Raw genomic sequence first — 16,218 nt, forward strand, 5'->3', positions numbered from 1 at the left:
AATGGCGGGTCGCGACCACAAAAGGCGCATACCGCCACCTACTGACGAAAGCCGTGGTGGGGTTGCCAGGTCGATGATAAATCTAATTAAATATTCAACGTCTCTGTGAAGGTCAATTCATATGGAGTTGAACGACTTATTATTATCAAGTGAGTATGTATATAAATCATGCTTCAAATTATATAGGCTGTATTCCGCCCGCATACCGTACTGAAAAGTAGTAGTAGTAGGTGAGCAAAATTTTTAAGGGGGTTATGTAACAGGCGTCTGGCAACCCTGTCATTTCCGGGTCCCCTCCCCACACCGCGTGCTGTAGTCGGTCTCAACCAGAAGTTGGAGCGTCGCGTGGCGATAAGGGCTCTCTCTCTACGAGAGCTTAGACATAAAGTACAATAATAGTTACTTAAATATCCGTGAAGATGCTCGTGTTATTCGAGACGGCCGCCGGCTTTGCCATATTCAAAGTAAGCATTTCGTTTTTGGTATAATAATGTTAAGCAAATAATAAATTTGTAAGATTTCTCGTATTTGCTTGTTGGCTATAACGTTAGCATCGGTAACTTTGCTTTTTTCCACCGGTGTAACGTTAGCATTTTTAGTAGTGAATGATTCTTCACCCAATTATTGATTCATACTCTTTGTGTCATAGAGCGTTTAACTGACTAAATATGTCTTTTTAAGATGTTGCGCTCATGGCCAAAGCACAAGTTAATAACGTTGGCTGCTGGATGAAAAGTAGGCCCAGCACCAACCACGTGTGCAGCGTGACTACATTTCTGGTTGGGTCTTGTCGTCGTTTGCACATCATTCACGCGAGTTGTTTTGAGTACTTTGTGTTATGAAGTCTAACAACGGAACAACTTGATTCTGTAAATGTCGCATTTACAAATGACCGTTAAACTCGGAACATGTTTATGGCCGAATATATACCACGAGTTGGTGCAGGCAGCGTGCTGAGTACCACTCACTGACCCGTGTCGTGCTGCACTCGATTACAGTATAGTATACCTGTGTGTCGATGGATAATAAACCCTCCAATTTCTATCTTTCAGGTACTTGATGAGTCTAAGCTTGAAGAAGTCGACAATCTATGGAAGGAGTTCGAGACACCAGAAAAGGCTAACAAAGTGTGAGTAACTTTGTAACTACCAGACACGTTACTACTCTAACTTGTTATTTATATATATATAAATAAACCCACTAGCCACTTTGGCAAATGTTACTGCCTTGCTTTGGAAGCAGCTATGATAGCTCAAGCATGGCTAATTCAAAGTTGGTGATAATATGGTTAATGACATTCTGTTTGTTTCCCCTCTCAGTGTGAAATTGAAACACTTTGAGAAGTTCCAGGACACTACTGAGGCCTTGGCAGGTAAGGAACACATTATTTCCTATGCATGCAGTCTTTATCTTTTCATCCTACAGATGTCTAGTGCTGTGGTCTACGATGTATCTGTCCCATATAAAAGCATGAGGTCATTCAGCAGTATTACCTGTCACTACCACTGAGACCACAGCCATTACAACTTAACTTATAATATATATTTTCAAGGCGTGTTTTTGTTATTTTATTAATCCTCTGATTCCTCTGTTCATCACGTGCTTGTCAGCTTTTTAACCTGAATCCTATCGTTCTGTTGCACAGAGGACAAGTCATAATCAAGACAAACCTAAGGTCCAATTTGTTCTTTGTATCAAGAACTCTGCTGCATCGGCCTGCCTGAGAAACTGGTGGAGAGGGCAGACCTCTGTTGAACTGCAGACTATTTCTTCCAACTGCAATATGCCCAACTCAAGGAAATAGTCGGAGCGAATGGTGTTTTTGCAGTTCACTAGAGGTCTGCTCTTCACCAGTTGACATCATCTGGCAGTTTCTCTGGCGGCTCAGGGTTCGATTCTCTGCAGCGGAACCTCTGGCATGGTCAATCGTCCCTACGAACGCAATTAGCAGTGTTCACGGGTGGGAAGCCGGTGGGCTATTATAGGCGACTCCTACTGGTCAGTCGGGACGCCTGTTCAGCGGGGGGGGGGGGGGTCAGAACAGAGCTATGGGATTCAGGTAAAATATGAACAAACGGGCAAAATGCCCCTTTTACAGTTACCTGACGTAGTGTTCCCCACCCCTTCCATTCAGCCGCCACTGCCATGGTGGAGGGTAAGATCGGGAAGAGTCTGAAGAAGGTGCTCAAGACGGTGGTGGCCAAGGAGGCTCATGAGCAGCTGGCCATCAGTGACCTCAAGCTGGGTGGAGTCATCAAAGTAAGTACCTGTGGTTAGTAGTGAACAACCAGTTATTTAAGTAAACATTCAATGCATCACGTTTTGCCCACGGATCGATGGTACTGATTCGGCCGACAAACTCTGAAGACATCGAAGTGAAACCGGTACCGGACCCAAAATGACATCACGTCATAAGTCCAATGAATTTGTATTAATGTTGCATTTTTTCTCTCAAATGTAGCCAAGAGTAAACACCATAATCCTCTAAAAACAGCGGTCATGGTGTATATTTTCAGCAATACGTTTGTTTAACCAATAGGTTAAAGTGTTATTAGCGAAATATCATTTCAGGCAATGTATTCATAAACGAGCGAATATAGCTGTAAAAGCTCTGCAACGCCATTTTGTTTGTAGTCGTATGAGGAGAGGACATCCAGAGCTCTCAATGAGTGTTGAAATTTCGAAAAACGCCCTTACCCATCGTAATGGGAATTTATTTCTCTTTTTCGAGATGATCTACCACAAAACTGAACGTTGGCATAAATTAGAACGCAGTTTGTTTGTCTGTCTGTGAACGTTTAGCAAAAAGCCGCTTTGCAAACCGATTCAAAATGGTGGACCGGTCTTCATAATAAAAAGACTGCATTTAGTTGGCTATAATAATGTAATTTATATGCCTGATATTCTATAAAATTTCAAATTGCATGTATCCGGGTGGCAGAATTCAGTACTCTTATCTACAAAACCTTCTGTTTAATCATCTTCCCTTAGATTTTTTTTTTTTTTTTTTTAACACATGCTCTCAAGAAGGTGCTGAATGAGCTCATTTTTAGCACGCTGTTATCCACCGTCAAAGATGAAAAGAAATCATAATTTATGTTATCTTGTTTCATCACAATTTACTCAAGCCTAGTAACAGACACAATATCTCCGACACTGGTAAGTGGGAATACATGCCCTGATATCCATAGATGTCCCTAGATACTAAGAACATGCCAATGTCCCTTGTAGAAGTGGAGAAATCGTCCACTTAATTAGGTATGCATTTTTAGGTGGATTTTTTTGAAAATAAGTCAACATGTTAAAGTGCTTCACATAATTATTACTATGAATTTCCCCAAGGGGATCCATAAAGGAATATCTTAAATAAATTAGATAAACACGTTTACATTTTTTATTAACTTTTCACATCTCTGCATCTGGATTTCGGGTGTTTATATATTGAATCATAAATCAGACGTTTTCACACCTTGCAACATATGAAGCATAAATGTTGTTCTGATTTATAAATTATTTGGATCAGAGATTAGTATTATCACAGCACTTAATGGCCCAGTGTGTTGCCACAAGGGCAGGGCTGTACACTGCGACAAGGTTATCGCAAATTGCCCCTTAATTTGGCCCGTGCGAGTGGAATAATATTTGGGGGCAACCCTTCATTCGCATTTCACTCCTAAATTAATCCATACAAATTGGATTAAAAAAAAATAGTAAAACATTAGCCTACAACCAGGGCTGTACAGGGCTTTCAATGCGGTGCTATGAAAAAATCTGTCGGCAATGAATGAACTTACTGCGATAGCCTGTGTGAAAATAATATTTGCGTGTGAAGTGAATCTGGGTCACGCAACTTGGTAGTTGTAGTCTATCGTGCGATTAAATACCATGTCTGCGTAGAGTCCATACAACCAACACCAAATCCCATAATTTCTAGCGAACAATCGGATCGAAATTGAATGTTGCATCGCCAAAGAAGAACTTCCTTTCAATACGTTTAAGCCGCTAATTTTGCTCTGCAAGAAGAACGGAGCGGGTATCAGTCCATCTTATGACAGCCACGTCCGATGTGGAGAGATGATAAGAGACCATAGCCGATTAAATTAAGTCGGATCTGGCAGTGATGATTGACGAGGACACTGACACTTCTAACGTTCAGCCATGTATTGGGTGAGTAGCCCACTATTAGGACGATTTTCAATACGGGGATCAATAAAGGATCAACCAAGTATCAACCTATCTATCTAATAATGAGACAATATGCAAATAAGATGATACTAATAATTGTCACGGTTCCCCGTATGAAAGTGGCTTGCAACTTACTGCTGGTAAAATCACTGTTTATTTCTCGTTTTGCATAGTATTACATTCCTCTTCTATAAAGTCCCACCGTAAGAGCTATGGCCTCATACAGGTCCATAGAGTCTTTCCTTCGAGCTAAGTTGAACTGAACATTTCACTGTCAAAAGCGTAAACTTAAACAAGGTTGCGTCGCACCACGGTTTTCAAAATAAAGGTCACATATACACATACCGTAGTAGGCCTCGCAATTCTTATAAAAAAAGTCCCGGATATACATAAACATTAATTGGCATAGATCTCTATAAACGGCCCAACACATTGATCACTTTAGGCACACCCTTAAACCAGTAACATCACAAATATGAAGCGGGTAATTACCCATAAAAATAATAAACCTTTCATCAAATATAATTATAATAAAAGCTTATTGTACAGCCCTGCACCAGGGGCAACTTGAGGTTTTGGGGCACTTGCTTGCTGGGGCTATTTGGCTGCTATGTCCACACTATTTAAACGAGTCCCCCTCTAGCAACTGAGGACACTATCCTTGGCTGAGAAGGTCCGTCCCCATTTGGCATAATTTCCCAAATGGTGTCATTTGGAGTGTTGTGACTCTGACCTCGTTCTGCTCTCCAGGAAAAGATGAACTTGAGCTGCGTCCACAGTCCCGCTGTGGCGGAGCTGATGAGGGGCATAAGAACCCAGATGGAGAGCCTCATCACTGGCCTGCCCCCGAGGGAGATCGCCGCCATGTCTCTGGGTCTGGCACATAGGTACTGACCCACACTTACCTCACGCTGTTCTACAAGCTATTCCCACTGCCTGTGATTGCATTTGCTGTCTGAAACTTCTTGTAGAAACAATCCGGAAAGTGAACTTCCTCGACTGATCCGCATTCTTATCCCTTCTGTTTCTCAGTTTATCCCGCTACAAGTTGAAGTTCAGTCCGGACAAAGTGGACACCATGATTGTACAAGCAATCTGTAAGTTTTGACCCTTGTGACGCAAGAAAACCACAAAGCAATATTGAATGAGAAATGGTGTTGGGTGCTGAACACGATACTTTTGAGGGTACCCCCCCTCTACGTTGAATGATTTTTTAAGTAGCCAAACTTTATACTATAAATCTAACTGGATGGTTGCTGATGATAAACATTTAACTTCATAAGCTGAAATATTCAAAATCAATAAGTCTGCTATAAGCCATTCTCCCTTTCTGTGTACGACTCCCATCTCTGGTCTTTAGACAGACCAGATTACCTCAGAGGACTATGATATTGACTGAGGATGGCCAGATAAGGTTGAGATTTAAACATAAAAATGAATAATACATACCGGTAATCAATTTATACATGATCATGCAACATTTAAAAAAAAAATTGTTGTAGGAAAGCTTTGGGAGGTAGGGAGGGGTTTTATTTTGTGCGGTGTGATGACTATGTTGAAATTGAGTTTGAACTAAGTTTACTTAGTTTAACAACAAATACAATTTGTTATTAGAGAAAAGTACAGAAAAAAGGTACCGGTTCAAATGTGAACAGTACCCAACCCTAATGAGAAATCTACAGAGTAATATGAAAAGGTGTTTCTTTTGCCGCAAAAGAAAGGGAAATCTTGAACAAATGGTCTTTCTGGTGTCTCCCCAGGTCTCCTGGACGAACTGGACAAAGAGCTGAACAACTACATCATGCGATGTAGAGAGTGGTACGGCTGGCACTTCCCCGAGCTGGGAAAAATCATCGCAGATAACCTGGCCTACTGCAAGGGTATCCGCAAGATCGGTACGTATAGACTGAACTTAACAAATACAAACCAGCTTTCTAGAACTGCCTGCAGTTTATTTCCCGTCAGCCGTCGCTACAAACAAAACCAACAAGAAATCCCAACTGTGGTTTTAGTGGTTTCCTAGCAACACATCAAACGTTCCACTAAAACGTCTACATGGAGGCAAAGTGGAGGGAATCTTTTATTAATCCCCTTGGGGAAATTCGTCCTGCATTTGACCCATCCTAACTATTAAGGAGCAGCTGCTAGCACAGATTCCTATAGGTTTGGTACAAGCAGACAATGCAATAAATATATAATCTCAGATGATCAAAACCACAACGATCTATTTAATTTACCGCATTGTGCGCTTGCCAGGTTTCCGCACCAACGTCGCCACGACGGACCTGTCTGAGATCCTACCCGAGGACATCGAGGCGGAGGTCAAACTGGCTGCCGAAATATCCATGGGAGTGGAGGTCTCGGAGGAGGACATAGGCAACATCATGCATCTGTGTGACCAGGTATGTGTTTCCATGGCAACATCATGCACCTGTGTGACCAGTTACATGTTTCTGAACATTGAGGTTAAAGGAACACACCAACACTTTGGGAAATTAGCTTATCGTCTTCTCCAGATAGACCAGAAGATAAGATACCAGTTTGCTCTCTGTTCGTTCAGTAGAAAGCTATCTGGCTGTACGTTAGCCTAGCTTAGCACAATGAATGGAAGCGGGCATGGCCAGTTAGCCTTCGGGAGAGGTGTTAGTTGGACAATGCCTAGGCTTGTTCCTTAAGTGTAGCAGTGTTGGAGTCCAAGTGGCAGTGGTGATGATGATGACTCTTGTCATTCCCCTGAAACAAATCGTGTGGGTTTTTCAGTCACTACCTCATCTGAACAGTCACTTGGTATGAAGTTTTCTTAAAGAAATGACCAGGAAACGCGGGCGGCTAGGTGGTGTAGTGGGCAAGGCACTCGCCACCAGTGTGGAGACGCTAGGATTCGCGTGTTCGAATCCAGCTCTCCACATTGTTTTCAGTTTAGCTGGTCGTCCGCAGTAATACACATTGGCCGTATTACGGGGAGGGAAACTGAAGGGTGGGGATCGGGCGTTGTGAACAAGCGACTCCTACAAGTCGGTTGGTGCGCCTGCGCAGTAGAATCAGGAAGTGTCGGGGGCAGTGTGAGCCTCCCACGCGTTACTCCTCGACACTGAGAGATCGAGCTGCGCAGGTGAAAAGATGCGACTGCTGTTACCTCAAGTACCGGAGGGGACTTGTGCTATGTATGACTTAGTCCACATTGCAGCCGGCTTGTGGGAGGCAAGAAACAGCGTTCGTGACAGGGAACAGTTGAATTGGATGATACGAAATTGGGATGGGAGAAAATATAGAAAAATGGGAGAAAAAGTGAAAAAAAAAAAAAATGACCAGGAAACGCTTGGAACGAGGGCAATAGTTCAATATTAACATTTAATTGTCTTTTTTGTGTGATATTGTGGTACACAATTCTCTTGCTCTAGATTGAATGATAACAAGCAGTGCCGACATTACTCTATTATTGGACGAGTTAACCTGACGAGCGTCCTGCGTGTCCCATGTGTCGTCCAGGTAATTGACATCACAGAGTACCGCGCCCAGCTGTACGACTACCTGAAAAACCGCATGATGGCCATCGCTCCCAACCTGACCGTGATGGTGGGAGAGCTGGTCGGCGCCCGCCTCATCGCGCACGCCGGTAAGTTACCCGCTGCACACCGATCGGAAAGTAAACTTTTACTCGAGCAGTGATGATGTCGACGCTATGCGTCACTCTTCCTGAAAATACCTGAGGGTCTTTAAGTCACTACCTCATCTGAGCTCGCAGTAGGAAAGAGGCGAACACGTAGGGCTGGGCGATATGGCCTAAATATGATATCACGATATTTTCTGACCTTTCGGCGATACACGATACACATCACAATGTTTTTCTTTTTTACCCCAAACAATTCATTATGAGGCTTACCAAGACAGTATTTGAGTTTGCAAGCTAACATTAAAGACAAAATAAAATACCCATGCATTTAGCATTTTTATATTATATATTAGATTTAGATTATTAGATTATATATTGCATATATTTAGCAATGAGATATTATATGATTTAGATATGAAATATGATGAATTGAAAATGGGGGACCCTGATGTAAACAAGACAAGTCTTTCTCTGGTCTGCATCCCCTTAACAATTGTATGTATTGAGCTGTACTGTACCCATTCTGCAATATGTTAATAAAGTTTTAAATCAATCAATCAATCAATCAATCAATCAATCAATCAATCAATAGCATTTTAATGAAACTACTGTATATATGTATGTCTCTAAATGTTTTGATGAATTGAAAATGGAGGACCCTTATGTAAAAAAGCCGAAAGTCTTTTTCTGGTCTTCATCCTCCTGTACTGTATTGTACCCATTCTGCAACCTTTTAATAAAGTTTTCATTCATTCATTCTGACGGAAACAATCATTTTGATTGACAGTCGAGTCTGCCAATTACGTCACACCGCTTGCCCCCGCCCTGCTGTTCTTAGCACCAATCGGCAAGCGCTATTAGTTTTTGACTTCCTGAATGTCCTGTGTGCTGAACATCAACAAAGCTACTTACATTAGCTCCCCGCGGCCGTCGAGTAGGAGACCAGTGCTCCACAGGATGACTAAATGAGGCATAATGATTTTACTACAACGAATGTTATAATAAAAGCCTTTCCATACATCTGTCTGATTGAAAACTTTATTAACAGACCGCGGAATGGGCATATCTCAGCACGGGCTGAGATATGAACGAGTAACGTGTGGACAGATTGACGCGACATAATCCTCTTGGGCAAAACATCACGATATCCACGATACGTTGAAAAAGTGTATCGTTAATGAACTGTACCCGATATTTATATAATATCGTCATATCGCCCAGCCCTACGAACACGTAGATTTAGATGCACATGGGACGGTCTTAAATGCGGGAACATGTTAGTGGGACACATTTGTTGATTCCCAACCAAACTATGAGTTTACATCTGATAATTTTGTTAGCCCGTCTCTGATTGTGTTGCTGTCACACTAAGGTTCCCTGTTGAATCTGGCGAAGCACCCGGCCTCCACGGTGCAGATCCTGGGAGCGGAGAAGGCCCTGTTCAGAGCCCTGAAGACCCACAAAGACACCCCCAAGTACGGCCTCATCTACCACGCTTCCCTGGTGGGTCAGACGACAGCCAAGAACAAGGGCAAGGTGAGAATATTCATAGTATTCAATGACTTGTCATCACTGCATGTTGGTAGGCGAACAACGGGTGATTGTAACCGACTAACGAGTAACTGGTCACTCTGTACCGCCGCTAAGCCGACCTGGAAAGTATACAAAGATGTTATTTTTGCTTCAAAGCGAGCGGTGATGATGGCGACGCTATGCGTCACTCTTCCTGAAACTACCTGAGGGTCTTTAAGTCACTACCTCATCTGAGCTCGCAGTAAGAAAATGACAACATGTCAAAGTAGACTTCTACGACGTGTGACTCATATTTTCTCATATTTTTATGTTCAGTTAATTTATTGTTGGTAAAAACGGCATTTAAAAGTGAATTATCCTTTTAAAATGAAAAATAGTGCTTGGAAAAGTACTTGAAAGTCCTTGAATTACATTTTGCAATATCTGTGGGAACCCGGTGTTTAGATCTCCAGGATGCTGGCAGCCAAGGCCTCCCTGGCCATCCGCTACGACGCCCTGGGAGAGGACACCAACGCAACAATGGGAGTAGAGAACCGCGCCAAGCTGGAGGCCAGACTGCGCCATCTGGAGGACAAGGGGGTAAGGGTTTCTGTCTTCACGACAAACCTCTATCTTGATCAGAAAAGGGGGGGAAAGAAATTCAAAACACTGAAACCTTTCATTTCATAGTGAATTCCTAGATCTCAAGCTTTTCTTCCACAGTTAGAAGTGCGTCCTGAAATTATGTGTAAACTGTTAATTGGCAATGCAACAAATATACACAATAAACATAATATATATTTATTTAATACATTTTACGATCGGTTGTGATTTTTGAGGATCGAGAAAAGAAGGTGGATTTTGCGATTGATCAATTAGGAAGTCAACAGGGATCTACAATTGTGAATATCTTTGAAGCCGCCTCTTTTCTGTTGATAAATCTGCAGCTGTTGACCTTGTGGTCTGAATTGTCTTACTTTTCAGATTAGAAGAATCAGTGGAACAGGCAAAGCTATGGCAAGGGCGGATAAATACCAGCACCAGAGGTGAGTTGCATGCTCTTCTGTACATGTATTGTGAAAGTCTCCTTAAGCAACTAAGCTCGATTTAGAGTAACGTTAAAACAAAAAATACATCCAGACCTTTTAGAAAGGCTTGGAATAAAAGTATCCCCCCCCCCCCCCAATTATTTTATCATTTTTGAATAAAAAATTGTGCTAACTATAATCTGATGTAGCTCATGGTCACTAATATTAAACTGCCTCTTAATCTTATGTCACTAGGATGAATCAAACTTTTTTTAATTGTTTTTCACCTTGTGTTTCAACAGCGACGTAAAAATGTACGATCCTTCCGGTGACTCGACGCTTCCGTCCGTGTCGAAGAAGAGGAAGTTTGAGGAGATGGAGCCGGCCGCGACGCCGCCCGTCAAAGTAAAAAAGCCCAAGAAGGAGCCGGTAGCAGAAGGTGGGCGGAGCTCTTCACTTTCATTACGCAGGGCTCCTGCGCTCGTCTGAAACGGGGATTTAATAACGTCCTGGTGTTTAGGAATTGCAATAGTCTGGAAAAGCAGACTGCTGTTCTGTCTTCCTCGTGCAAAAGAGTAACTTTCTTGTTATTGTTTTGGTAGATTATTTAGAATTATTTCTTACTGCGATAGTTGTAGTCTAGATTAATCTTAAAGGAACATGCCAACATTATGGGAGAATCTGGCTGCAAGCTAGCCTAGCTTTGCACAAATGAATGGAAGTGGATAATAGTGTTGTCACGATACTGGCATTTCTAACTTCGATACGATACCTTGGGAAAAAAAGTATCGATATTCGATACCATATTCGATACCACAGGGAAAAATGTACAACATTGAAGGCATAAACGTTTTGATTTTTATTTAAAGATAACCGGGCTATAACAGCAGAATGACTACTAAACAATAATTATTTTTTTGATCCACTTTTTTCTCATTCCATTTTTCCTCCATCCCAATTTTAGCCATGCCAATTTTCCCCTGTCTTGAACGTTGCTCGCATGTGCCACCCACTGGCCGGTTGTAGGGAGGATAGAAGCCTTGCATCACATGTCTCCTCCGGCTCCGATACATGTGGAGGCAGCCTGTCACACTGCCCCCGCCATTTTCCTGTCTCTGCTGTGCAGGTGTCCCCCAACCGACCTGTAGGAGTCGCTGTTTACAATGTCGAGATTACCACCCATCGACTTCCACCCGCTAACTTGAGTTAGTATGACGGCCGGCCCAAGCCGGAGGCAACGTCGACAGCCGGAGTCGAACCCGGTGTCTCTTGTGTTGGTGACGAGTGCAATGTCTGCTGCGCCATCCAGCCGCCACTACTAAACAATAATTAAAACTTTTTTTGCATTATTGAAAACAATAAGCACACATTCAAAAGGTACTAAAGTGCAAGTAAAAAAACTGCATATTGTATGCATTTTCAAGTAAAATTCTTCTTGAGGTAGTGCACTTATTCAAAAGCCTCAGACTAATCACATTAAAAGGTGCAAGTGAAAAAAATTACAAATGCTTGCTCCTCCCGGGCAGCGTGTCAAAGTGTCCTTGAGCAAGACATTTAAGTTAACCCCTAACTGCTCACGTTGAGCAGGTCGGCACCTTGCATGGTTGCCTCTGCCGTCGGTGTGAGTGAATGTGAGGAACAAATTGTAAAGCGCTTTGGATAAAAGCCCTATATAAATGCAGCCATTTAAATGTGACAAAAGGCTTCATCATAGCGAGGCGATGTACCGGTACATTTTCTACCAGGCTGCTACTTTGCCTCGTTTCAGAGCTCACTGGCCCAGTGCACAGAGCGGTTTGCAAAGCTGGCTACACAGGCTAGCGTTGTCTACACAGGCTAGCGCTGGCTGCCTCTCGACACAAGTGGAACAGCTGACCCTAAATGGGCTTTGTAGCATCTTTAGCTTTTCCTTTGTTGTTTACTTTAAACCTGAAGTACTTCCAAACAGCACTTCTGCCGTTTTCTTTATCCACAAGTTGCGGAGGCTCTGCACTTGCCATCTTCGGAGTGAAAGAGGATTTTTTGATAAGACTGGTCTGGGAGGGGGAGGGGCAATGCGTGCACTGCAGCAGCGTGTGTGTCAACAACTTGCTGTAGGAGAGAATACGGAGGGAGAAAGCCAGCTGGTATCGATAGTGCAGAAAGTAGCAATATTGCGGGAAATTAGTTTTGAAACGGTTTTAAATATTCAGAATCGATATGTATATAAAATATAATGTGACTACACTACTGGATATGGATCACTAGCCTAGCTGTTGGCCAAAAACGCCTCTCCCAGAGTTTTAACCTGGGCTAGTGGTCCGTATCCGTTTCCTTTCATTTGTGCTAGGCTAGTTTGCAGTCGGGATCGTTTTCTACTGAGGAAATTGATATTCATCTTCTTGTCCGACTCTCTAGAAGACTAAGCGCATTTCCCCTTAATGTTGCTGTGTTCCTTTAAGCCAGACACTGGATATTTGTGGTCTTAGTTTATAACGAAAGCAGGATAGCCGGACCAGCACTCGGGTTCAATAGTTTTAATGGCAGCCTGAATTGGAAACAGACATGTTTCGGAACTATGGTTCCTTCTTCAGTGATATGGCTGGTCTTAGTTTAGTCATACAGCAGAGCCTTTATCATCAGCAGGCATGAATACAGACGAGCCTCTATCATCAGCAGCATTAATACAGCAGAGCCTTTATCATCCGCAGGCATTAATACAGACGAGCCTCTATCATCAGCAGCATTAATACAGCAGAGCCTCTTATCATCAGCAGGCATTAATACAGACGAGCCTCTTATCATCCGCAGCATTAATACAGCCAAGCCTCTATCAGCAGGCATTAATACAGACAAGCCTCTATCATCAGCAGGCATTAATACAGCCGAGCCTCTATCATCAGCAGGCATTAATACAGCCGAGCCTCTATCATCAGCAGCATTAATACAGCCGAGCCGCTTATCAGCAGCATTAATACAGCCGAGCCTCTTATCAGCAGCATTAATACAGCCGAGCCTCTTATCAGCAGCATTAATACAGCCGAGCCTCTATCATCAGCAGCATTAATACTGGACACTGTATAGTTTAGTCATACAGCCGACCCTCTATCATCAGCAGCAGTAATATTGCACACCGTATTGTTTGCGGTTCTGGGTGTTTAGATGATCCGTCAGTAACTCCATGGGTCTCATTCCTTTCTTGAAGAAGAACCAGAGACGGCGGCCGTAGCAGAGACTCCCAAGAAGAAAAAGAAGAAAAAGAAGGCGGAGGAGGCGGAGGCGGAGATGAAAGAAGAGGAACAGGAAGCGCTGGTCTCGCCCACAGAGGAAGTAAGTTGGAAGTCTTAATTTCTAAAAGGTGTTTTTCTAATGGATATATATATAAATACCCGACTGTCGGGCATGCCGGGGCCCTGCTGTTGTGCATGCGGTCTCATTCGAACAGCTGTGACGCACCTAAATGCAGCAGGACCATAATTAATGTTATTAATTACGCCTGTGTTTACCCTGCAATGACCACTGTGATCTTAATCCAAATGTGATCTACCAGGTGCATAATTTGTGTAATGTAAAAAAAAAAATACAGCTCAAATTACCTATTGTTTTTCGACACATGCAGTTTCATAATTAGTCCTGTGCGACTCTGTAATTGTGTTCTTGGTAGCATTAGAATCAATACTGTGAAGGTTTTACATGCATTTTCAGTGCAAAATGCCAAATGAGTCTGCTTCACCTCAGCGTATGCAGATGGCTTCTTGCACATGCTTTAACTGTTGGTTCATGTTCTCCCATCATTGTCATAGATTTGAATTGGCATTAGAAAAAATATTGAAATACTCTTTGCATTTGGCATTGTTATAAATTAGTTTGAGGTGCCATTTGAAACTATTTGATCACACACAGTCCACTAAGGGTTTGTCAAGTTCCATCTCGGGACACCTCTGTAAATACTCAATCAATATCGTGCATCCCTACTTTTTTTATGTTTTTATATTGATGTGGTAACTTTCCCTTTTCTCCAGTCGACGAAGAAGAAAAAGAAGAAGAAAAAGAAGGTCAAGGAGGAGGAGGAGGCGTAAGACTACCATATTAGATTTTGTTTTTAGTTCTCTTACTTATTGTTCATGTATCTATATCTGACGAGAGAGAGGGACTGAATTGAGTGTCTGTTTCTGGATCCAACCGGAACGCACTGTCCGCTGTTTGTAATGTGGTGGTTTTCACTGCCAACGGGTCAAAAGGAGCTGTCTTTATAATGGGAGCTTGAGAGATGTTGATTTGTCTTTTTAAATATCATTTTATGGGTTATTTCTTGTTCTGAAAACAAAAGTGAGAACTGTAAAGAGTATTATTTTTTAGAAAAATGGAAATGTACGATTTGTAATGAGTTGTGTACAACATTGGTTTGTAACCGATTATGTTGCCTTGTGAACTGTTTGCGGCTTCAAGGGATGAATGGAAGTTTGTGAATCTGGTGGAATAAACACTTTGGTTCTATGTATTGTGTTGATTTACCAGATTTTAAGTGTGTACAACAGCTCAATCTTTCATTCAGGTATGTAAACAGTAATATATGATCAGGTGCTGGAGTATAGTCAATAGAGTTCAGTTTGTACGGTTTAGATCAGATTAAAATGTATTGTCACAGCACAAAGTACAGTACAACAAAAGGAGGTTTGGCATCCAACCAGAGTGCAATAGTAGTTACCCAGTTTAATCACATACGTTGTATTAGGGGTGTAAAGGTACACGTATCCGTACTGTAACGAACAAATACAACGGTATGTGTTAACCACTAACGACCGCCCACCGTGGGCTTTTTTTATTTATTTATTTATTTAAATAAATAAATATACAATCTAATATATATATATATATTTTTTTTTAACAAGTAAATTATTAATTTCAATATAGAATATTTGTTGACATCCCTACAAGTACAATTAGTTACTGCACACTACATCACCCCTGAGTGGAACATGGAAAGCCAAACTTTCCCCCACTGTACCGAAAACCTGTACCGAACCTTGACTTCAAAACCGAGGTACGTACCATACTGTGGTTTTTGTGTACTGTTGCACCCCTACTGGGTATACTATAAAATAAATGAATACTGAGTAATGGTGTTAATCAGATGTATGTACACAGCGATATAGGTATGAAGACACTGGTAGTAAGTCATACTGACCTTCAGCCTAACGAGGTAAGGCATATGTAGCTAGATATAGTATCTACATTTATGAAAAAATTATTATATACTGGTATGTTGACTCATGTGGATATATAGTAAGAATGAAAATATACATCATTGTACACGCTATCAGTTATATGATATTGGTTACATGCAGGTATATAGAAGGTATTTCACCTATTCCTACTTCTGCTTATACATCTTAAAACTGAATTGGCACCACACAAATTGAACAAGTGAACACTAAAACTTCTCAGAGTTACTATTGATAGCTCTTTACCTTGGTCTAAACTAGTCATTAAAATGGGAAGAGGAACTTTTATGACTAGGAAATGTTCTGCTTTCATCACTCCCTCCATAATGAAATCGGTTATTATTTGGTTATCTGGTCGTCGGCTAATCGAATTTGAAAAATGCATGTAGTTACTGTTTAATTTGCGATTTTTTATTGGTTTGTCATGACAAACCAATTACATAATCCAACATGTGTAAAGGCACAACATATTCCCGTTACTGTGTTGTTGTAGCCACTGGTTAATTCGTGATTTTTTTTATTAGTTTGTCATGACAAACCAATTACATAATCCAACATATGTGTAAAGGCACAACATATTCCAGTTAACGGTATATTTTTTTAATGATTCGTTACGGCGAAATCAATACTTCCATTTGTATAAATTGCGTTAAGGGGAGCTTATTATTCCTGCCTT

The 16,218-nt window shown here is 41.7% G+C and overlaps 1 protein-coding gene across 3 annotated transcripts; it reads left to right on the forward strand.

The window, feature by feature from the left end:
* The first annotated feature begins 326 nt into the window (after positions 1-326).
* Positions 327-14,814, forward strand: nop58 (NOP58 ribonucleoprotein homolog (yeast)). 3 transcript variants are annotated; one of them, XM_084317267.1, is made up of 15 exons: positions 327-464; positions 1,053-1,129; positions 1,320-1,372; positions 2,135-2,259; positions 4,936-5,072; positions 5,218-5,282; positions 5,946-6,080; positions 6,442-6,587; positions 7,675-7,801; positions 9,171-9,334; positions 9,776-9,910; positions 10,295-10,356; positions 10,641-10,777; positions 13,523-13,647; positions 14,340-14,814. In XM_084317267.1, exons 1-15 carry the CDS (start codon positions 420-422, stop codon positions 14,394-14,396), a joined length of 1,590 nt encoding a protein of 529 aa, XP_084173393.1. In that variant the 5' UTR covers positions 327-419; the 3' UTR covers positions 14,397-14,814. The 3 variants fall into 3 exon arrangements, with proteins under 3 accessions (XP_084173393.1, XP_084173394.1, XP_084173392.1); XM_084317268.1 differs by having other exon boundaries at positions 13,526-13,647; XM_084317266.1 differs by having other exon boundaries at positions 10,641-10,776; positions 13,519-13,647.
* Positions 14,815-16,218: the final 1,404 nt, after the last annotated feature.

This window comes from Notolepis coatsorum, assembly GCF_963971535.1.
Source record: "Notolepis coatsorum genome assembly, chromosome: 1".
NCBI lineage: Eukaryota > Metazoa > Chordata > Actinopteri > Aulopiformes > Paralepididae > Notolepis > Notolepis coatsorum.

Bases quoted from the DNA above. Each gene is read 5' to 3' on its own strand.
- nop58 (XM_084317266.1), top strand. From the start codon at position 420: ATGCTCGTGTTATTCGAGACGGCCGCCGGCTTTGCCATATTCAAA. The intron at 7,802-9,170 runs GTAAGTTACCCG...TGTCACACTAAG, and splicing joins CCGCCTCATCGCGCACGCCG to GTTCCCTGTTGAATCTGGCG. The intron at 9,335-9,775 runs GTGAGAATATTC...CCCGGTGTTTAG, and splicing joins CAGCCAAGAACAAGGGCAAG to ATCTCCAGGATGCTGGCAGC.